Below are 25175 nucleotides of genomic sequence, written 5' to 3'. Positions count from 1 at the left end.
CTACTTGATTTGTGTTGTTTTTTAATCTTTTTTAAATCAAGGGCGGAATAAAAATATTTATTCTATCTAGTATTATAATTTTTGACGAATCAAAGGGACCCTAAGTATATTTTATAGAAATTTAGCTGCATGAAATATTTATTATATATATATATATATATATATATATTAATTTAAGACAATATTTTTCCATATAATTAAAATTTTTCTATTTTAATTCAATCTTAATTATCTTGCTCAATTGCATAAAACTTCCCTATAATTTTTTTATAACAATGATTTTTTTATAGCATTTTTTTTCAAGAATTTAATATTATTTTATTATAAATAATTTTAATACATAATTATATAAAAATTATTATAAAATGTGAACTTATTAATCGATTAATAACATAATTATATAATTATATAATTTTGCAAGATTTTTTCCTTCTAATTTTCGGTAATTTAATTCTACTGAATCTTTCTCAAGCTTAATTATATAATAAAAGATTATTCTCCTGAACTTTATTTGTCTATATTTCATTCATCCAACACAAGTTAACAATTTATAAATTTAAAACTAAATAATAAATTCTATCCTTTATTTATTCAGTTTAAATGTATATTAAGTTGAAAAAATAGATGCAAATTTAATCAATATAAGATCATTTATAAAAATAAAAAAAATAAAAATGGTATTCACTCAATCTTAATAATTGTTCGCTGAATCTTATTTCCTTTTATTCTTTTTATGTTTTTTCTTCTTCAAAATAAATTTTTTGACAGAATAAAATATATACTATTGTCCCTGCAAATAATAGGCCTTAATTATATATGTATATAAAAAAGAAGCAATAATATTAAGATTCGAGAACGAGAATATGCAAGTGTGAGTGGGACGATGGGGGTGAGAAACAGGAGTACGCAACATCCAATCCAACGATCCAAACAAAACTGCAAAACAATATACAATTGAATAGCAGTGGCGTTTCGACGCGCACGAAGCTTCTTCTACTTCTTCCACTGCGCCACATTCATTCATTCAATTTTATTGTTTTTACCCTAATTACTATCGCCAACCCCCTTTTTTTTTTCTTCTTCTTCCTTTTTTCAATTTCGATTGCATGGACCATTTCCCATTCTAACACCTACAAATTTTCTTTAATATTTTCTCGTCCCTGAGGCAGAGAAAAAAAGAAAAAACTACCGAAGAAGTTGATGAATTAATTTAATCTTAATTCTTAAATATTTTTTCTCTTTCTCTTTCCAACCTCAACCCCACCCTTAAGCCTCTCTCTCTCTCTCTCTCGCTCTCTCTCTCTCTATTCTATTGCTTCCTTTTTTCCGCTATTTTCTGGTAAGCTTTTTTTTTTTTTTTTTTTTTTTTGTGGGTTTTCCGATTTCAGCTGTGTGTTTGTTCAATTCAACTTCTACCCTTCTCTGTTTTGTTTTCTTTTTTTCATAATTTTTATTTATTTTATTTACGATCGTGTTGCTTGAATTCGAATAAATGTTTATTTTTATAAAAAAATTTGTTTATTTTAGGTATATTGGTCCACTTGTGCATCGGGTTTTCACCCTGTTTGTGCTTTTCGGTTTGTGGAACAGAGTAGAACATGAAACAGAAGATAGTTATGGTGTAGCTTTGAAGAAGCTATGAGTATGAAATCTGTAGCACGCGTTATTAGTGCTAAAATGGATTTTTTTTATAAATTTTGTAATACTTAAGCTTTTTTGTTGAAGACAAGTTATATGTGGAATCTTTTAGGAGTTTATTTTATTTTTTTGATGAAATGATGCGGTTGTAGGTTCATCGTTTGGTTTGCTTTATTGCTATCGATTATAATTTGCTGATGACACTTCTGAAGAGCTCAATATCACATATTTTTAGTTGTGGATTGCCATGTTTAATAAATAAATTTGAAGTTCTACTTGAAAAAGGCTTGTTTTCTAAGCATATGATGTGTATAGTCAGTTTTTGGTGACTTGTTGGTATATTTGTTCATAGCTGTCACTATTTTATGCTGGCTTGCATTATAATCAAGCATTAACATATTTGAGATATATTGTAGCTTTAGTTTGAGTGATACTTTGTTTGAATTGATCTTGCTTCTTAGAGAGTATTACTTATTGAAATCATTGTTATGTTTGTGAAGGAACAAATGGCTGGAGTGACAAAGGAGGAAGAGAGGGGTAGTCCTAGTTGGGGTGCTTCATTTTTTACGCAGACAACAGAGGATGTGGCTAGAGCTGTTGCCACTGCTATGAATTCTCAGAGGCCATCTGTGGTATATTCATTGAAAAATGATCATGGTGGCAGCCAACTTCAAAGGCTGCAGTATCAAGTTACGAAAATGATAAAAGGATTTTCTAGCCCTCCAGAAGTTAAATATACAAATTACAATCCGGAAATCTTGACAACTCAGAAGCGTCAATGGGCTGCAAACTTTCAGTTGCAGTACACGGTAAAACTAAAATCTGCTTATTGAATACATGAGAAGTGAGAAGTAGATGTTTGTTATACACTAAACAATAAAGAAATTTAAGTTGGTTGATACTGTTGGATTTTTGGTCCTTGGATTTTAATGCTTTTTTTTCTTTGTTCTTCCTTTAGCGGTTTGGCCCTAGCATCAGTTACTTGAAAATTCAGTTGTTTCCCCTTTCACCTTAGATCATAGCTACACGTGTTTGTTCTTGTTACATGTCATTATCAGTGTTTTTAGTTTTGTGCCTTTTATTTTGAAAGCACAAAAACTCATACTAATTCCTTGGAATTGGATTCTTCTCGGACACTGATACACTCTCATATTTGATTTCACAGGACCATAAGTCTTGGAAGGAGCCAACAAAGCTGTTTGAAAGCATGGTGGTTGCTGGACTTCATCCTAATTGTGATATTCAGGCACTGCAAAGGCAATGTTTTTTAAGAAAGTCTGAAGGCCCTGGTAAATTGAGAAGTGCACTTGGTTATCAGAATCAGTCCCGTGTGGAAGTGGAACCCAATCTAGAACCTCAGGTTTTGATTGAATTACTATGTACTATAGTGATAATTATTGTTACTGCCTCTCGTCCTAGTACTGTTTTTTTTTTAAAACAGTATTATTGCTATGTCCACTACAACTTTCATTGGTTTCCGTTCTGAATCTTAGTTATGTGTTAACATCTATCGGTTTCATGAAAACTTTACATTTAATTTTTTTTCCAGGTTTTATTTGTTTACCCTCCAGAAAAACAGCTGCCTCTTAAAGGCAAGGATCTTCTCTCTTTCTGCTTCCCTGGAGGCTTGGAGGTTAGGTGTATGCACAATGAACTTCTAATTTTCTCCCTATCCATTTGATGTCATTACTATCTCTATCATCATCACCATCACTATCAATAGTATGCACAATGAACTTCTAATTTGCCCCCATCCATTTGATGTCATTACTATTAATATCATCATCACCATCACCATTAGGGAATTATCTTGACAATTAAAAGGAAAAAGTTGTAGCTTTTTGAGAGATATTTGTCCCCCAATTTTGATATTATGGAAAAGGCACTGGTATTTTCTTTTTGTTTTTATGGACCTCTAGCATTAGCGTATTGTTTTGACAAACAAAAAAGGCCAGGGAAAGTTGTAGCTTTTTGAGAGATATTTCCCCCCTCAAATTGATATTATGTAAAAGAGCTTTTAATTCATATGAAGGTTTCAAACTTTATCTTCCTGGGTGTGTCTGTCTTTTGTGCTATTTTCTTTTGTTATTAAGGAGTTTGAATTTATTGATGTTGTTATTTTGAAATCAAAGAACATAATTAATGCCATCTGAAGAGGCAAGGATGGGGTGGGATAGGATAAATAAGGCTTGACACTTGACTCTCATGAAAGCCTTAAAGACTAAGGGCCGCTTGGATAAACAGCTTAATTAAGGTCTTAATGAATAAGTACTTATTCTGTAAGAAGCATTTATGTATAAGTTGTTTCTATAATCAAAGGGGGAAGTATGGTCAAACTGTTTTGTATAAGTTGTAAGTTGTTTTCATAAGCTGTCCTGGAGAGTTCATTGAAAAAATCTGAAAACAGCTTATGAACATATCATAAGCTATTTGCATAAGCTCTCCCAAACTGTTACACAACTACTTGTGTCATAAGCCCAAATGAGCTGTAAATAAGCTCTTCCAAATGGGGCCAAAGAGAACATAATTGTTACCAAATAAACACTTACATTGATTAGGTACTCACAGTAACAGTAAACAAAAAGCATCTTGATGAATCAGAGTGATTAATATTACTTTGAATTAAAAATTTTTCGTTAATTATTTGAATACTCAATATGTACAGTGAGTCGTAGATTTATTTGTTTTCATGCCAATAACTTATGTGGAGCTTACACTTAGGTTTTTCTTTTTCCTGGATCTGACTTTTAGGTTAATGCTGTTGAGAGAACCCCTTCCATGAGTGAGTTGAACGAAATTCTATTTGGGCAGGTATTTATGATATATTTTGCTTCCATTAATATTATGCATTATGCAAATTGTCTTTGTTAATATGAAATTATTTTTCCTTCCCCTTTTAATTACTTGACCATTAGTAACAGACAGTCTTAAATGATATATACCTTTGTTAATCTGGTTACTTTGCATCTACAACTTCATTGTATACAGACCCAGTGTATTAGATTACCAATTTATATGATGAAGTTGGAGGGTGTCAAAAGTTTCTAAACACTGATGCTTAGCTGTGTTTGTATATTGATTTATGCAGGAACACCTTAAACAAAGGGATCCGTCTTTTGTATTTAGGCTACAGGTAACTTAAGTGATTGAATTGTTACATTGATTCAACTTTCTTATATTTTCTTATTAATATTCTCTTTCTTCCTTACTTCTATCTTTTCTTATATTTTCTTATATATTCTAAGGATGAAAATTGGATCACAGGAAACTTTTAGAAATGTATTTTGGAACTATATATTTCATAACAGAAATATACTATTCATCTATCTTTTCATTTTTATTTTCCATTCAACGTATCTTCCTAAATTATTCTTAGCAATTAGCAAATGTTATTTGAAAATTACTGAAAAGGAGTTACTGTTTAGGATTATTTAACCACTCAATTGTATAACAATATTCAGAATTGTTAATGAGTAACCACTTCTGGACTTAATTAACCACTTTAGTATTAACTTGTTCCTAAGGTGCAAATATTTTAATCAAGAATTCCTTTTTACCATTTGAAGAGGTTTATAGCTGGACCAGCATTAGTTTGGATTCTTTTGCAGATGTTTTTGGACCTTAATTTAATTCAGTCTACATTTGTAAGTTTTGAGGTTTACCTCTTGTGGTGCATAAAAGGCTTATATACTCTCATTTAAGCTAAGAATCTGCTTCTAGTTGCCTGTGCTAAGCATATATTTATACCATCCTAAAATTAACTTCAAATTTCCCTTTGAGTTCTGAAGGGAAACATTTTTTGTCAGCCTTGTGATTTTCTATATCTCTTCAAACTTGCTTTTCTTTCCAAAATCACCTATGAAGTAAACAGTGTCTTAAGGACCTGTTGACTGGTCATTTGTTTAGTTGATCCTTAAGTTTGAATACTTAATAGCTTCACCTATAACTGTAAGTCTACCTTATTGTTTTAAGTTTTTTATATTGTTCTCATTCCTGTACTCACAATGCTACTTTCTTTTGGGCTTTTTTTAATGCCACAGGGTGCGGATAATTCAACACTTTATGGGTGCTGTCTCTTAGTTGAAGAGTTAGTGCAAAAACCCTCTGGATTTCTCTCCCTGATTTCTGATAAGCAGTTGACTTATTCTCCTTTGAAACGCCAACGGCATATATTAACCACACAGAGATGTTACTGCATTCTCTCAAGGCTCCCATTTTTTGAATTGCACTTTGGTGTATTAAATAGGTAGGTATTCATAACAATCCTGAGTTCCCTCCCCTATGAGGGGTGAGATGTTGATGATATTTGCTATATCTTGTCATTTGTTGTATTAATTTTTGGAAGGATGGTTCTGTTAGTATTAACAAGTGATCTGTTGTGTCTTGTATGCACCAAAAGTGTGTCAAGTAACTGCTACTCATCTGCTGCAGGTTTATAGAATTAATGTGTAGTACTTTCTGAAACATATATGTGCTAGACTGCTAGTATTTTGTATGTTTTGTGAAGTTGACTTGCAAGTGTGATTGCAATATTAAACATTTTTTTAAGTCAGAATCCCACTATATATTTTATTTCCTTTTATAGATAGGATTTAAATCCCATTATTAGGAGATTTGATTAGCTGCATATTTTGTATTTATGACCAGGAATCATTGACCCTTATAGGAATTGACAGTGGGTACAATGATGAGCATTAGTTCAGGAGTTTCCTTTTTTAGATTACCTTGTATTCTATTTAAGAGCACATGCTCTTATATCAATATGAATCAGAAAATTATCCTCTGACAACATGCAATAAGACAACATGCAATAAGCAAAGTTTAATAGCAAGGAATTCATGTACTCGGGCTAAACATCCACACCCCAATGTAGGTTTCTGGAGGATAAAAAGCCAGTTTTATTGATGTCCAAATATTAAGTGAAGCAAATAATATATTGGCTGAAAGTAACTGCAAATGGTTCAATTTTTGCGGGAGCTAAGATGTAGTTTGTTGTAGCATAAATTTGGCTTGTACATAGAGGAGTAAACTTTACTATTGTACATAGGTGAACAAACTTTTATACTTGTCTGTTGTACATAGGAAATATTTAGTGGTTCATTTGTCCCTTGGCTTTAGATTTCAATGCTTGTGATTATTTTTCTTACCTCTTGCAGGGCCTTCTCAAATAAAATTAGTAGTTATATTTGGAAGATAAAGTGAAATATTTTCCACCATTTAGATTCTTAGTGTCATAAAAAAGGATACTTGAAAAAAATTGGTAGAGACCATTAAGAATGCTATTGTTTTTGATAGAGCCCAATGGAATTGATTGATCCATGTAACCAACTCCACCTCATGGGATAAGGCTTGTTTGTTGTTGCTTACATGATGGCATGTTGTTTGTTATCTGGTATTTGGTAAAATTATTTGAATTCTGCATATTATATGCTCGCATTTATTCTTATGTGTGATACTTGGAATGCTAGAATTGTTTGCCATCTAGCCTGACAATGCATTTATTCTTATTGTGCTGATATCATTGTAGCATCTTCATGCAAGAACGGCTAGAGCGGTTGACGGGAAGTGTTGGAGATTTAAATTTAGAATATGTTGAAGGTAGCTGCGAGGAGGAAAATTTGGAGGAAAAATCAGAGTGCATGTTGGTGAATGATAGATTAGAAGATAGACATGATGACAATCCAAGGATTTCTCAATCAAGCCTAAGAAATTCCTCACCTGAAAACATTGAGGATGATAGTAATTATCCTGAGAAACACATTGTTAATGGGGATCTGCATACATTTAAGGAGAGAGTCAATGATGACAATGCCGTGCCTAGTGATCCTGAAACTGATAGAAAAACTGTCAAAGAATCTGGTCCTACAAATGCTGAAGATAGTGATTTGTATGGGGATGCTTTTGTAACAAACAAACAGTCTGAAGATAGGCGTTTACCAAATGCTATTCTACCACTCCTGCGCTATAGCCAGTATGAAAGCTCTGAATCTTCCTGCAGGTACAAGACATTGATTGTCCAGTACATTTAGTCTGCATTTATGCTAACAAACATTATGTAATGGAGCTTCATGTGCTTTCTCATGGATGTGTTTTCTTTTGTGGTCAGATCTGAAAGTACTAATAATAAGAAGTTTTGTATGAGTGTCGTTTGAAGCACTTTAATTCTTTATAGGTTCAAATAAAAGTCCAGTGCATTTATTCCTTGACTTCATTTAACAGCAGATATGTTGGTGGATTTTTATTTACGCAAGGTGGGAGTCATAAAGTTGTATTTATTAGTATTACTTTATGTTCCCTGGTATATTCTTGTTCATGCCACATGAAATAAGTTGATGTGGAATAATGTAGAGACATAGAATGAGTCACAGTAGCGACCCATTGTGTTTCTAACTTCATATCTGCTGTGGTTTCTTTTTCTTTTTGAGGTTGCATTCTGCACATAGAATTCCTATTTTTCTTTCACATTACTTCTTTCTTTCTAATAAATTATCTTTACTTATCCAAACAAATCCAGATGTATTTACACAATTATCTTTTAGAGTGACTGTACTTTATGGTTTATTATATAATATATTATATTTCTGTCCACTTCTTCCAAGTGGTTATATAAAACATATTGTCTGTTTTATGCCGTTTTCAAGGTTAACCCTGTGAAGGATATTTTAGGCATTTTTTATTGTTCATTATTATAAATGACGTATCTTATACAACTGCTTCATGCAGTTTTCAGGGTTCTCCTTGTGATGACAGAAATTTTAGGAGTGATGCTGATGATACTGAGACAGAAGATGCTTCATTCTCTGGCCAAGAGGATTTAAATGACCTAAATGATATTCTTGAATGGGCGAAGGTTTGTAATTTAAATTCACCTTGTACTGTTATTGTCTGGATTGTGTGTTGACATTTACAGCTGATGTTATTTTTATCAATTTCCAGGCAAATAACTGTGGACCATTACAGATTATAAGTGAGTATTATTGCTTAGCTTGCCCTGCAAGGGACTCAGCACTTAGGTTTCATCCTTTGGAACACCTGCATCCCTTGGAATATCACAGACCAGATGAGACAATTCTACATCTTGCCGGTTCAACTGTTGACTTGAAATCTTGCAGTACAGGTCTGGAATTTGCAGAGGTATGTTACATTAATTATAATGATTGGATTAGATTGCTTTTTCTCCCCTTAAGATTTAGGATATGTGTCTTCTGGATTGTATCATGTTTGTTTGTTCCTGTCAGGCACATAATTCTCTTTTGGCTGAGGAGGAGGCAACTGCATTATCTATATGGGCTGTAGCATGCATGTGTGGTACCTTGAGACTTGAAAATGTAATTTCTGTTTTAACTTGTGATTTTCTAGAATCTATGTTCTTATACCTAATATCTCAACATTTGTGGACATTTATCGCTCTATTTGCTTCTAGATTTAATGAGATCTGGTATTAATTGTTTTATTTGGTCACTTCAATTGTAGATAAACTTTTTGGGGGGGGCACTATGAATGTTGGAATGACTTAATGTGTCAACTATTCACAAGAACCATGTAAAGAATATCAGGAAAATCATTTTGGAAGAACTGATTTGTCCTATGTGTCATTTTCATTAAATAGTCAGCAACTTTAAAAAGCAGGGATTATAGATGTTACAGATATTACGACTAATTTGTAGGAAAGGAAATCAATTCCTAACATTGGGATCTATACATGGTAATAAAATAACAGTTGTAAACAGTTAAAGACGTGATTAAATAATAAGTATAACAGCCTAGATGGCATTAACATAATGCTTATCCGTTTGAGCCCTGCATGTTTGTTTGAATGGTTGTATGTCTATTCTGCAGGTGTTAACATTCTTTGCAGGAGCTCTACTGGAGAAGCAGATTGTTTTTGTCTGTTCTAATTTGGTATGTCTTGTGCCTCAAATTATGTTAGTAATGATATTGTGAATATTATTAATTTTCTCTACTCAATTTTTATATTGATGTTAAAATTATTTGAGTCATTGGTTGGACTCTTGTACATGCTTTTTTTCCTTCAGATTTATTGTTATTCCTTCATTACTGTCCCCTGCTCTATTAGGAACAAATAGTAATTATATTTGTATTTTAGCATCTTTCCCTTGCTCTATTAGGAATGGCAGTTCTTGAATTTGAATTTTGATGTTCCCATTTTGGCCTTGCTGACGTGCTCATACATATTTAATCAGCCATTTTTCTACTTATTTGTATTTTGTAATGTACAGCACCAGAAGTTGTGTTAATTGTTTTAGATCTTGCGAATGTGCATATTGTCTTTTTACAGATTGATTACATTCATGATGAAATATGGATAGCTTTGCTGTGCTTTTGACCTGATCATTGATTTGCTGATTTGGAGAGTTTAATTGTCATAAATTAGCATCTCACTTGTATTGTTGATATTTAATCATAGTCCTTAATGGAAACATTTTGCTTCTTTCATGATCAGGGAATCCTATCTGCTTCAGTTTTATCAGTTATTCCACTAATCCGGCCCTACCAATGGCAAAGCTTGCTTATGCCAGTTTGGTTTCTCTCTTTTCAGATTAAAAATCAATATTAATTTTCTTAATTTTTAACATCACTTCTCCACCTTAGTATTTGATAAGAGCATACTCTTCCAGGTTTTACCAAATGGCATGCTCGAGTTTCTGGATGCACCTGTCCCCTACATAGTGAGTATTCTAGTCCTGCTTTACTATCAAGAGTAATATCTGCTTTATGTCAGAAAATGATTATTTATTTGTTTGGAATTTGAATTTACCTGTTCTTTTAAATCCATGTTCAGGGCTTGCTCTTGTACACGCCCCATTATTATTACTTATAATGATATTGAATATAGTGTGTTGGAGCTTGTAAAGCCCATTTAATATTATCTTTCACAAATTGGAACATTAATATTAGAGTGGTCACTGTAGTGTTTAGTTCTAAATTTGGTTTCTACTGTTTTTTATCTTAGCCTTTTCTACTGAGTATATGATCTATGAGACCTGACTTGCTACAAAATTGATACTCTAGGTTGGTATCAAGAACAAGACCAATGAAGTTCAGTCAAAGTTAACTAATAATGTTATCCTGATTGACGTCAGCAGAAACCAGGTGTGTGTTTTTTTTCCTTTTCTTTTTCTGTTCTCCAATGCCATAAATTGTAGTCTCCACCCCCCTTCCCCAACAGTATTTTATTCATTGAGGAATAGGTTGCATGACTACGTGTCTCCTCTTATCTTACAAAATTCATGGTTTTTTTTTTTTGGTCAGCAAAGTTAATATATATTGATATATGAGGGAGTACCAGAGGTACCATAGATACAAGAGTATGTAAGTAAGGCTGGTAAATCCTCATATCAGGATGAATACAGACTGATAGGAGCTTACTAGCCTACTACAAAGCGGCAAAAATTACAAAACCACAGCTGGTGTCACCCTAGTTTACAGAAAACCAGCTGGTAGATTGCTAGACCAATAGTTGAAATGCATTGTAAAGTTTTCCTCCATTGTTCTGAACCATGTCCATGCCAAAAACAGTGCATCTTCCAGCAACTTACTGCCATTGAATGGAGCATTCATGAAAATAACCTTATTTCTATGCTGCCAAATGGACCAATTTAGAGCTACCCACCAGATGGAGAGTAGACCAGATGGAGAGAAGGCAAACAATTCGAGACAGAGGAAGACCCAAAAAGACTATAAGAGAGGTTATCAAGAAGGATCTCGAACTTAATGATTTGGATAGAAGTATGGTACTTGATAGAACATTATGGCGGAAGTTGATCCATGTAGCCGACCCCACCTAGTGGGATAAGGCGTTGTTGTTGTTGTAGAGCTACCCACCAAAATAACCTTTTACAAAATTCATGGTTGAAAAGGAAGGAAACATTACTACACTTTGTTGACTTCATACTGCTTGATTATTATCATTTGCTTGCAACATACATTCACGGTTTCATATTCCGTGTTCCTTAAAAATTATCTGTTATCAAATTGGAAGCTATTTCTTTATATGGTAAGAAAGTGCTCAAATTGCTCATATATAATTAAGGTTTATAACTTGCTGAATTTTGTGAATATTAATGTGGACTAGCAGCTTATTGTCTTTTAGTTGTGTGGTAGATTGATGGGATTTGGCCTTGGGAACTTCAATTTTACTAATTTGATACCTAAACTTGTTGGAATTGTGATTGTTCCTTTTCCTATGATTGAGATGTATTAACAGATGCATATTTTGACTTTGGCAATGTATTTTGGCATCAATCTCTAATATGTTTCTTGTCATTGGTCATGTGATTGTTTCTTTCCTATTTTAACATATTGGAATTGTGTTTGTTCCGTATCTACTGATTTTTAACATTTAAAGGCCTAATATAACCGCCGCCAGATTTAAATTTTACTAATTTACACCTGAAATTTGGACATCAATGCAATTAATTTAAAGCATTTCAGCAGCTTACTAAACTTGCAAATCTTATGATCCCATTAAAGCTTCTTCAGTTCAAGTCTTTTTGAAGTCAGTCCCCATACCAAATCAGGAACTTAGATTTTTTTATCTTCGAGTTTATGATTTTTTTGCTCTTGCACTCGATATGACCACAGTTCAACAAATTGTTTTATCTGACTAGATATTGTTTCTTAAGTTAAAAAGATAAAAGTAGTATCTATGGATGATATATTGTGGGTTTATGTGAGTGCAGACTTCCTTCAATATTGCCCTGAAAATGATTGGGGCTTAGCTTCTCAATTTTTGCTTTTTATAGTCATATTCTAAGTTCTAACTTCTATTATAATTTATTTTCAAGTTACAGAGAGATACACATGAACTCTTATCAAAATACTTTTTTTCCACAATAGGTGAAGTCATCAACAGTACCTCAACTGCCAAGTCAGAAAGAGTTAATCTCTTCTTTACGTCCTTATCATGAAACTCTTGTGGGAGAAAGTTACTTGGGTAGGAGAAGGCCAGTGTATGAATGCACGGAAGTGCAGGTGCGCTGCCCTTATGCATCATTTCATCATTATACATTACTCTCCCCTATGCATCTCTCCTTTTGCCTAATAGCTCATCATCATATTGTGGTTTAAAAAAATTCAAGTAGTTTGTGATAGGTTTGCAGAATATTTCCATGTCATATTGTCAACAACCATGTCACCATAATGTTATATCCTCATCATGTGTTGTTTTTCTCACAGACAGAAGCTGCTAAGAGGTTCCTATCGGTGTTAAGGTCTTATTTGGATTCTCTTTGCTGTAACATTCGTTCTCATACAATAACCAATGTACAATCCAATGATGATAAGGTCTGTGTTTTTGTCATAACAGGAAACTGCATTACATTTTCATTTGTTATCTATTACATTTTTTCCATTTATCGCAAATGTATTTAATTGTAATTGATTCTCAACATAAAGAATCTACTACTTGGACTTCATTGAAAAGGAAAATATTGTAGTTAATCCCTTTATGTAGTGGTTAGTATTTAATTGATTCTCAACTTTTAACACTGTTTTCTTCGTCTCTATGCAAATTCTTATGCATTGAAATGAAGATGGTCATATTCTTAAGTTCAATAAGCAGAATTGTAATAATAATTGAACCAAGATTATGTAATTGAATCATTGTAATTCTTATGCATATTGTTGTTTGCAAAATATTCTAGTTAATAATTTAATGTTATTGCTTGTACCTTCAGGTATCCTTGCTTTTGAAGGAGAGTTTCATTGACTCGTTTCCTTATCGTGATCAGCCTTTCATGAAGGTTTGGCTCGTAAACTTTACTTCATGATTTATGCTAATTATGTTATTTACTTTCTGGTTTTAAATGACTGAACTGATTTTCAAATGTATCTGATTTCCAAGTAGTCAAGTCCAATTCCAAAATCTATATCTATGTGAATATAATTCGAACTTAGTCATTGCCATCTTGGGATCACAACTAGGGCACTGTGTAAGCAGTTTCTTGCTGCAGTTTTTCTAGCTAAATTGACAAGACGAAGATAACTTGTGAAAATTGTGTTAAGGTGGTTTACACAAATGTACAACTAGCTAAGTCAACTTATTGGTTGCTGGTCTTGCAGATGCATGAGTGCTTGAGAATCGTTGTCTTGTTTGTTATCTGAGACATGGCCAATTTATTTTCAACTATTGAACCTGTTTGTGGGATATATATATATAACCAGTGACAAGCTTCCATCCATTGGCATCAGGCCAAGCAGGATTAAAATCTTGAGATTCATGTTGAACCTTACCGAGTGTCCTGTACACTTGGAAAATAGAAACATATGGGTGGGTAGCTACTTGCTCAGCTGGATTTCCATGTAGTTCTTGCTTGGGTAATTGACTTTTTCTAACGTGTAAACGGATGTGATTGTTGATTTCTCTACTGCATATCTGTGTAGGAAACCAAATGAATTTGTATAATTAGCAGTAGTTTATACCTATACTCGGATTAAATGTAGTACAGTACTTATTTGTCAGCGTGAATAAATAATTTAGGCATGCTTATCTGTGTAATTTATTGACACATTTCTATCTTTGCATTGCCTTCATGTTCTTAGGTATTTATTCTCATATTACTAATGCGGATTTCTCCTTTGTTGTCTTGTGCTAAACAGCTTTTCGTGGATACACAGCTCTTCTCTGTTCATACAGATATTGTTCTCTCTTTCTTCCAAAAGGAATAACGCTATTTGGGAATATTACTGCCTTGCAAAGCTTGAACGCACGTTCAGTGTTGTATTCTTAAATTATGTATGAGCTAAAATTTTCTCCCTACACGTGACGCCTAATGTTACCAGCTTAGGCTTGCCGCAACACCTGTATATAATTAGTTAGATAGTATATTTAATCTTAATAAGTGCTGTTAAGGTTTCATTCTATGTAAATGACATTTTTTCATACACCAAAGGTAAAAGTTATGCTTTATGCTCACAAGATACTGTGAACGCTAACACCTGAACCCTCCGTTACGTATCACTTGATTTCGATATGACCTAGTATGTTTAAATGGTCTTTAAATATGATGCAGAACTTGCTAGCAGAAAAGCCAAGTACGTTTTGTAAATCCTCGTAAACATATGGAAGGAATCATGGATATTCATTCATTATGAAGACCAACTGTACGCTTGAATATTTGTAATAATGTTCCTCCAATTACAAGCATTTCTCCTCCTTCCTCTAATTACAAGCATTTCAATTAAATTTCATATTGAGGTCTAGCTCAACTGGTTTGAATAGAATGTGAGTTATTGAAAAAAATTTGGTATTGGTTTTTATTTGTATGGATAAAAAAATAAAAAATAAAAACAAATTTCATGTCGACTGTTTCTGTTGGGTTAGCAGTAACCTTATTGTACTTTGGAGCACTTACTAAACATTCATTACTTTAAACATTTTACTAATACTTATTATTCTTAATACTTCATATCACTAATATTTATGTTTTTTTAGATTTGAATATGTTTTTTTATGATATTTCTTTTTAAATTTACTATTTTTTTTTGTTTTACTAATATTCAAATTTTTATTTTTATATTTATCGTTAGTCTGAATCCATTAAGTGATGATGTGATAAATTAATACTATCACGTTATTAATTAAGTGATGATGTGACAGACTAACAGAATAAGACGTCATCATTTAATAGACTTAGGATAACATCAGACAAGTAAAGTTTAAAAATATCAAGTAGTAAAAAAAAGAAATTAGGTAGTAAATTAAAAAGGAACTATATTAGGTATATGTTAAATATATTCAAAGTATTTTTTATATTAAAAGTATTCATAAAGGTTGAGGGTCAGCCAAATACAGTAAGACTTGATTGAGTGCAACTTAAAAACTCTCCTGATTCAAAAGGCAGTAGTAAAAGCAAAGGTTTCGTGTTTGGTGATCCATGGCCACTAACAAATGGGTGGTAGCTAGCAGACATGGACCTCTGGGTCCCTAGTCCTTACTACAGAGAAGGAAACAAACATTTCGGGTGCTTCATTCATGGTGTCTCTCATGGGGATCAAGCTTTATTAGATTTAACTACCTCATCGCTGTTTAGGTACTTTGCTCAGTTAACTGATATGACTTGACTGTTTCCTAACGAAAAAACAAACATTGTTGTATGCACTCTCCACTAGAGATCTCTGACCTTGTCGTATTCATACATAGATTGTGAGGATGTGAAACCCCGTTTGCTGTATCATATGATATCTCTCAAGTTGTTCTTTGACGCGAAAAAGATTAAATATGAAGCTAAGTACTTAAATGCTGCTGGCAATAGCATTGTTGAAAATACACGTAAAGGCAAGTCCACATGGTAATGCCAACCTCTCTTCATAAGATTTTCTTTTCCTCATTATTATTATATTTTTGAATTATCATGTTATCAGTAAAGAATATTCACTAATTTTATTGATGATTAATTTTTGTTAAAAAACCTGACATCTTTGATAGAGTCTTGAAGTCTTTCTTCCGGTCACATTTTTTTCATCCAAAAGGTTGATTATTATATTTTAGAAACAAATATATAAGGAACAATAAAGGGATTATTCGTTTCCAAATCTTTAAAGTGGGTCATATTCGATCTCATATCAGCCTTTTTCAATACTTCGATCAGCTTATATTTTATGTAACAAAATTCTTCATTGAGAAAATGGTCATGTAGGGGGGGTCATTTATATTTGTTGACATCGTCAAGTTTTCAACGTAGTAGAGTGGTGGAGTCTTAATGATCTTCAATTTTCAATTGCAAATATCGTCCCACTTGAGGAAAATTGATGGTCCACTTGGCATTGCTATTCCAAGTTGGGGAAATGATTTCTATTCAACAAGCGTGAGCTGAGTGTACGACTGTGTGGTCCAAGTCCAAGATCTGACACTCTCTGCTCCATGATTCAAATCCAGAATGATGTGAGAAATTAATATTGTGTATCAAAAAAGTAGTAGATGAAGCAACCAAATTGTAAATTTATAAATATGTGAATAAGAGGAAAGAATGTGAACAAAAACTGAATTACGTCACACTTTTCTTATGAATAATATGCATGCTTGTAAGTTACTTATATAATTCTAAACCTCATGACAAATAAATTCTAAATGCCTTGTTTGTTGAAAAGATAAAGTTACAACAGATATTAAAAATATTTAGAATTATTTGCTTAGCGGATAACCCTCCACAGGCGACGGGATGAGTACATAGCGGCTAATGGGTGACTACTACTCATATCCACTTCACCTCGCCGTCATCCTATACATGAAACATGAATCTAAAAATAAATAAAAGAAACCTTAAAAATTTAAATTACCTGTGAACTATTAGGAATGAAAGAAATGAACGATAATTTTTGAATTCATTCAATTCATTCATTCATTAAAGTATTACAAAATTGATGTATTTATACAAAGATAGAAAATAACTAACTTGAGTAACCAACATTAACTTACTCAAATAACTTCTAGTAACTATAACTTGAGTAACCAACTAATTTACACAAATAACTTATAATAATTAACTAAAACAATTTTATGCCTAATACCCCCCACAAGCTGGAATGTGTTGAAAACACTTCTAGCTTGGAGAATACAATACATCAACATTAAAGAAGAAAGAGAAAAGAAAAAAAATATGAAAACATGAAATATAGCGAAACATGTCGGAAATACTTCGGTCAAAACAAAAACTTTGAGAAATCTTCGACCAACTTCGATTACTTCTAAGAGGCCAAAGCAAGCATCAAAGCTTGTTGGCAAAAACTTTGATGACGAAGGACAAGAAATTGTAACCAACACGCTCGAAGAAGTACCACAATGCGGTGGCATAAACGAGCACCGCAACCGCTCCACGCCAATTCATCCACAACACCACATCAACAACTAAGCCTTTGCCGAGAACACGATGAAAGGATGAGAAACTAAGGCAATGCCAAGATTGTCAGAAGAATGAAGAATGAAGGGGTTAGAATCATCAATGACAGCCATGGCCATGAGAGAAAAAAAAAAAGAGCCAACCAGACATCCGAAAAGTCCCCATAAAAAATGATTCATAAGGGGATGACTTATCCAGTTATATAAGAACTTAATCATCAATGATATCCATGGCCATGAGAGAAAAAAAAGAATCAACCAGGCATCCGAAAGGTCCCCTTTAAAAAAAAAAATGATTCGTAAGGGGGTGGCTTACCCAGTTATATAAGAATTTAATCATCAATGACATCCATGGCCATGAGAGAAAAAAAAAGAACCAACCAGGCATCCGAAAGGTTTCCTTAAAAAAACGATGCATAAGGGGGTGACCTACCCAGTTATATAAGAACTTAATCATCAATGACATCCATGACCATGAGAGAAAAAAAAAAAAAAGAATCAACCAGGCATCCGAAAGGTCCCCTTAAAAAACAATTTATAAGGGGGTGGTCTACCCAGTTATATAAGAACTGAATCATTCTCGTGAACCATCCGATGTGGGACTCGCAACACGTCCCCTCGAGTCAGGGCTCAACGCCGCAAAACGAGGGCTTGCAGCACTATCCACACCACCGTGCAGAACCATAAATAGCTTCAATATGAAGCAAGAGACACGGAAGCAAAAACTTCTGATATCATATTAGGAATGAAAGAAATGAACGATAATTTTTGAATTCATTCAATTCATTCATTCATTAAAGTATTACAAAATTGATGTATTTATACAAAGATAGAAAATAACTAACTTGAGTAACCAACACTAACTTACTCAAATAACTTCTAGTAACTATAACTTGAGTAACCAACTAATTTACACAAATTTTACACAACTTCTAATAACTAACTAAAAAAATTTTATGCCTAATATGAACACTTATTTTTTCAAAAGGGAAAACCCAAATTTGCCATTTTCCAACAAATGCTAAAGCAAAGATACCAGCATTTACACTTCTGGGTGTTACAATAATGGAAACATTTGGTGTGTCCCTTATTGCATGAGACCTTTTATTTCTTAAATATGCCAGTGTTTAAAATAACACGATAGTGTTTTGGAGCTTTGTGAATTGATAAGCATTTGAGATGACATACATAGAGACCATAGGTGCTGATGTGCTTTGATAAAGTGAAACAAATAATTGAAGGAGTACTGATATATATACCCCTCTATCTATATAAATGCTCTTAACATGTTTGAAATCGGAAATTGTTGTCTCAGTCACTTCTTTTTATTTGATGTAGGAGTAAAACTAGACAGAAACAAGAGATACTTCGGATGTACACACCATACTCGAATGATTTGTTAAAGTAACACGTAATGTCACACTAATATAATCATATGTAAATACTTTGTTTGTTTGGGATGTTGATACTTTTTTTCTTTATATTCTTGATGTTTAAAAATCATATTTTAGTTTTTATATATTTTTATTCATAATATTTAAATTTGTTATTTTACTTTAAAATAATTGATAATGTACTCTAATAAAATAACTGTTTTGCAATCAGATTTATAGAGTTAGACGTATTCTCGTATTAGTTATTTGTAACATTTTTTATTTTTGACTTTTCAAAGACTCTTATATTATTACACTTCACGCGGTGACACTTCACTCCGGTTAGAACCCTCTATAGGTAATTATTTTCAAGACCTTGACAATCTATTTCGGCTGCCGGACTAATGATTGTTTCCACAAACCAACATAAAATTTTTCAAAGTGCTTTGTTTTGGCTCACAAGCTTTATGGAAAACTTTTCCAAAGGTCATCTATCTATAACTATTCCAAATCAAGTACGCTTAAATATGAAGTTTTTAAGTGATGGATGACTGAAAAATACATCTTATTTATATTGATAATACTAATTAATTCTTTTAGGTCATCCTTAGATGTACATACCATGCCCAAACAACATCTAAATCTCTTTCATTTTGGTGTGATTTGATTGAGTATTACATTGTTGTTGATATCTACTTAATTCTTATTTTCATTTATCTAAAATTAAAGATTAGGTTTTTGAAGCAATGCAATATTTGTGTTTGATATTTTTTTATATTCTAAGATGATATATTTTCGGTAGCAATTATACACATATTTTTGCTTTTACTTCATTTTAGTTTAAAGTAATTTGCAAAATAAATAATAAAAATATTTTTTTGTTACTTTCTTAGTAAACTTTAAAATATAAAAATTAGGATTTTTTTTTTGTAATTGTCACAAAAATATATCAACTGAAAATTAAGACAAAAAAATGCATCCTAATTTTTTACCTTTACTTTTTTTTAATCAACAAATTGACCTACGTGATATGATTCACTAGGTTTCCGCAAAGAGAAAAAAAAAATTCACTTGAACAGGGCATGATGAGTTTACTTTGTAGAAATACATTGTTTATGAATCAAATCTTAGTTAGACTTCAGTTTATCTTGTTTTTATATACATTTTGACATAAAGAAAATGAAAGTGTTTAAAGCAAAAATGGATTACAACTTACGGTTACAGGAATAAATCGTATCAGCTAAATGAACCTTTTCTGAATATCGAAAAAAAAAATGAAACTTTTCTTTCCGATATGATTGAATCCTCTAGCTTCGTTATCTATTTCCACTTAAAGCCTTAATTTTTTCATTTTAATCTTTTAGACTTAAATATATTTTTAGTCTCACCTTTATTCTTAAATTTAAACTTTATTTTCTCATTTATTTAATTTTTAAAATAAATATTCTTTTAAAAAAATATTTTTTAAATCCTCTTCTATCACAAAAATCATCACAAATTATACATTCAAATGATATTTAAATGGTTAAAAGAACATCAAAAGGACTAAAAAAATATTTATTTAACTTGAGAGGAGTGACCAAATAAACAAACTTAAAATTAGGGGAAAAAAAATAACAATAACTCAAATTTGAGGAATTATATATACATATTTAAGTTTTTTTTAGCATAGCACCTATTATATAACATTTTTTTCTTTCTCTTTTTGCCTTTTCTATCTTTCTTCTCTACGAGGTGTATACACACTTGAAGTTGTAAAAAAGATTATTTACTAAACTTTGTCTTACAAATACTCTAGCAAACGAAAGTTTAGAGCATTTCTAAAATATCCTCGTAATAGTCCTTCTATTGTTATATAAAATAAAAATTAATTAAACAAATATCTTAAAAATACTTGATATTTTTTCTAATAATTAAAAAAAATATTTTGAAAGGATCTAAAATCATTCACTACTCTACAATATCACAAATTCCGTGCATGATGTCAGTAAAGGTTTGAGAAATGGACAAAAAAGAAAGTTAGAAGACTGAAAGAAAATAAGAGTTGAAAGGGTTGAAGTTACATGAAGATGTGGGGGAGTAAGAAAAAAAGTAATAAATAAAAGACAGATAGAAAGCATAGGGGTGTTGTGTTTTTTGTTTGAAATGAGGTGGTATGGTGGTGTACGGAGAGGGTAGATGGTGTTTGGACCAATTGGACCAGCCAGGGGTTGGGGGGTATCTGCTGAAGAACACACACTACACTTGTATAGTACTGTACGTTTCTGCAGAACTTACACTGCAAGAATAGCTCGGAGAATTTAATACAACCAAACAATATAAATATCATACCAACTATTCTTCTCATTTTTTACTTATATGCCCTCTTCCCTTTTGACTACAATTTGCTTGTTTATTTAGTAGTACACAAGTACCTTAATTGCTTTTCTGTATTGTCATTATCATTATTTACTAAATTTGATTCTAGTATTTTAATTGTATAGATTTTGTCTATTTATTAATTTAACATATAGTATGCAGTAAATTTTTTGACATGACAATATAGTAGAATATCACTTACATGACAGTATAATAGAATGCTTCATAAGTATTTTCGTTACATATTAAATTTAAGTTATTGAATTGGCCAAAATTGTATAATTACAAATAATAAGGATCAAATTTGAAAGAAGAAAAAATCATATTCTCGAAAAAAATTAAAAGTGTACCAATAATTTTCCCTATAATGATAAATAACTGAGTTTTTTAAAGCATCTTAAAAAATAAAGTCATCAAAACAAGTTAGAATTCACAGGCCAATTCAACTTTACCACGAGTTTAGGCTGGATTGGATTAGTAAAATTTAGTCCATTTCAATTATTCATAAAATATGTTCCGATCTGCTTATGACACCTAAAATAAATAAAAAAAATCAAATTATGTTTGGTGTGCTTTTGTCATGTTTCATAAAAGCCTCACTTCTTTGCTCAGAATTCCAAATCAAATGGAATAAAGAGGTATTCTTTATTTTTTTTTATGACATATATACTTTTCAATATTAATGTTTTAAAAAAAATGTTTACTGTATTTACAAGTTAACTTTACGTGTTTTGTCCCAATACGATTTTGTCTATTAAAAAAAGACTTGTTGCAAATAAAAAACATTGGAACATTTTTTTCCAAAAAATAAAGTTGATTTAAAAATTTTATTTTAGATGCATCAAATCGTTTAACCCATCAACTCCTGATAGGTTGGGTTAGACTCACCAAAAGATGACTCAGTTGGGATTCACCCATCTTTTGAATTTGATTCATCGAATTTACAAGTTTAATTAAATCTATTGTCACTCAAAACCATCTAATAATAATTATAGGTGCTTAGCTTAGAGTAGATGTGCCAAATAGATAGCATGTGCATTCAACAATTGATTGTATTAATGAATTTAAAATGGTGCTGAAACGCAAACAATCCTCCGTTCTGCCATGTTCTTATTGTTTTAGTGAAGAGGAAAAAGAAAAAGATGGTAAGCATGTGAGGACTGTCTCATGTTAAATACAGTAATATTACTCTTCAATGTCTAAGGTAAACAGAGTATCAAGATCTATATCCGAGTCATCTGAGCAACAAACAATTCCTACATGCTTCCAACAGTTCTACATTGTTTTTTGAAGTCAAATATACTTGATTATTTTCTTTAACGTTTCTTGTACCTCCTTGTTGGTGCATGTTATGGAATATAACTATAATTAGTTTGGCATTACTTAATACAAATGTTGAGAAATGTTAATGATATTTTTTTAATTAAAATTTATTAAAAATCATCAATTTTTTTTAGGTCATGTATTTCATTTGAATGTAAGAACAACAAAAATTAATAATTTTGAACAATTTCAACAAATCACAAAATAGTGTTAGAAAAAATCTCATTAACACTTATAACAAATAATCTTTTAATAAATAAATTATATTGTGATTAAAAATTATAAAAATAAATATTTTAATATAAATTTATAATAAATAATTTAGATTGTAAACTAAGATATTTTTAATAATTTATTATTTTTTTAGAAAATGATTGAAATATAATTTAGAAATCAATATAAAAGATTAAATATACGAATAAAAATGAAGAATAGGTTAGGATAATTGAGAGAAAAAATTGTAGTTGCATGAAAATGTGAGATGGGCATTCAAATGAAAAGATAATAGAATATTAAAAATGTATGTTTAGAGTGTTAGAAATAATTCGCGACAGAGAGAAAGAAAGTAAAATAATGATCACACAAATTTAATATAGAAACAAAACGAGAAAAAAAAAACCACAGGAAGAGGAGAAACAACTCATTATATTGAGTATTAGTATTCTTCTAAAATATATATTGAATATTAGTACAAGAGAGATACAAAGAGAGTGGATATATATAACACTATTATCTATTATATTTGTGCATAAAAGCAACCTTAGACCTTAGACCTGACCTACCCCTAATGGATTATAAAAAATTCAAAAATACTTTTTTCACCAGATTGGTCAGATTTGAGAGACATTAAAAAAAAAAATCTTATATACACACAAATGTAACACACGTGAGGTTTTACACATAGTCTCATAAATTAACAACTCAGTGAAATTAAAAATAAAAAACAATATATGAAATATAAAATTAAAAGCAACTGCAAACTTTTTCTCTCTCATACTTTACCAAATTTTTTAGAATTTTTTACCATCTTTATTTCTTTCAAAAACGTCGTTGAAACCTTTTACTAGAATCTACGTTGCTCATCCTCCAACAGCCGCAAGCGCTATGTCACCTTCTATTGGAGAGATTCTATTAAATGATTCTATCTCTTCACACTGCCTCCTTTAAATCCACCTATGCTTAGACTCTTGTGTTCAACGAACTCTTGATGTAGGAGGTGGCTTGGTGATTCTTTATGTTTCTAAATACCATGACATTGAAACAATTGTTAACTTCATTCTTTGATATTAACTTCTGGGTGTTCCTCAAACAAGTTCATTTTCAATCTATGGTCGTTGTGACACTGTTTCATAAATGCCTAAGAGGAACACCATTTGTGTAATATCATGATAAATGCCGTCTTAAAATGAGCAATCTTGAGAGTGCCAAGAACCTATTTGATGAAATTCATGCCAAGGAGAAATGTTTCTATTTGGAAAGCAATGGTCATAGGCAACAACTTGTCACATTTCTGTCAACTACAAAAGATCATGGTTCCTAAATAGTAGGCTCTAAATCACATTTTTGTCAACACTGGTTTCATTGTTATTAATTTTAAATTACAAATATATTTAGATTCAATGTAATATTTTCTCACTTAAGCAAGGTGTTCTAAAGGTGCTCTAAACTTCTCTAATGAATGAAAGTTGAGTTCATTTTTCACCACACAAAGTTCTCTAACATCTTAACTTGGACCATAAACATGGCCCCTCCACTGCTTCATAGTGGGTAGCAAATGGAAACATGGTGTTAGAAACTCAAAGAGCATTAACATCACTGGAAAATATTATTAAGATCATCAGAAAATGCATAGCTTTGAAAGTACTATCGCGTGGTGACAAAAGAGAAAGACGAAGGAGGGGCATGGTGACTCGGTATGACGTTCTTGATTTTTTACTCTTTGACAGTTCTTATACTAGGCATTTCATTCACATCTTTGTTTATTAGAATCCTCCACTGGTTAAAATCTTTATGCAGGTAATTCTTCTCGAGACCTTGAAAATCAATTTTATTTGTTTCTAGAATCAATGATTAACCCTACAATTCAACACAAGACTTTTTAGCGTATTTTGTCTTCATTCACACGCTTTTTAGAAAACTTTTCACCTATCCCATTACTACCCTAAGCCAAACCCAGTCAATTATAAAATTCTTAATAATAAACTACCGAAAAATAAATACATATTATTAATATAAATAATACTAATTAATTTTTTTAAATTATCTTTAATTGTACACTTCCATAACTAAATAATCTCTAGATCTTTTTTAGTCTGATGTGATTTGTTCGGATATTACACTCGGTGTGTGAGAGGCAAGCCAACTTCGACATTCGAACTAGAGAAAAAAAGAGATACAAAGTCTCATGTGGCTTTGATTGTAAATTTCATATATTATATTTTTCATCTTTTGTTTTAGTGAGCTGTCAAATTTTGAATCGCTATCTGTAAATCTAACGTGTTACATTTGTGTGTATATAAGAATTGTTCCTAATTTATTACATGGTAAATTATATTTTCAGTCTTTAAATTTTTAAAATTTTTTGTATGCGGTCCTTAAATTTTTTACTTTTTTAGTTTCTTAAC

General features: G+C 31.6%; 1 protein-coding gene across 3 annotated transcripts; it reads left to right on the top strand.

Moving 5' to 3' along the window:
- The first annotated feature begins 864 nt into the window (after positions 1-864).
- LOC114367677 lies at positions 865-14825 on the top strand. 3 transcript variants are annotated; one of them, XM_028324869.1, is made up of 19 exons: positions 867-1339; positions 2139-2447; positions 2804-2998; positions 3188-3271; positions 4390-4449; positions 4727-4771; positions 5679-5884; positions 7166-7636; positions 8362-8488; positions 8575-8772; positions 8877-8966; positions 9478-9540; positions 10103-10177; positions 10278-10328; positions 10672-10752; positions 12499-12633; positions 12838-12945; positions 13338-13403; positions 14260-14825. In XM_028324869.1, the coding sequence occupies exons 2-19, from the start codon at positions 2145-2147 to the stop codon at positions 14326-14328; spliced, it is 2427 nt and encodes an 808-aa protein (XP_028180670.1). In that variant the 5' UTR covers positions 867-1339; positions 2139-2144; the 3' UTR covers positions 14329-14825. The 3 variants fall into 3 exon arrangements, with proteins under 3 accessions (XP_028180672.1, XP_028180670.1, XP_028180671.1); XM_028324870.1 differs by lacking the exon at positions 867-1339 and adding an exon at positions 1473-1642; XM_028324871.1 differs by lacking the exons at positions 12499-12633; positions 12838-12945; positions 13338-13403; positions 14260-14825 and adding an exon at positions 11179-11354 and having other exon boundaries at positions 865-1339.
- Positions 14826-25175: the final 10350 nt, after the last annotated feature.

This window comes from Glycine soja, chromosome 9 (genome assembly GCF_004193775.1).
Source record: "Glycine soja cultivar W05 chromosome 9, ASM419377v2, whole genome shotgun sequence".
In the NCBI taxonomy this organism is placed as follows: domain Eukaryota; kingdom Viridiplantae; phylum Streptophyta; class Magnoliopsida; order Fabales; family Fabaceae; genus Glycine; species Glycine soja.
The sequence above is the reverse complement of the archived record's forward strand: the minus strand, read 5'-3'. Positions and strand labels throughout refer to the sequence as shown.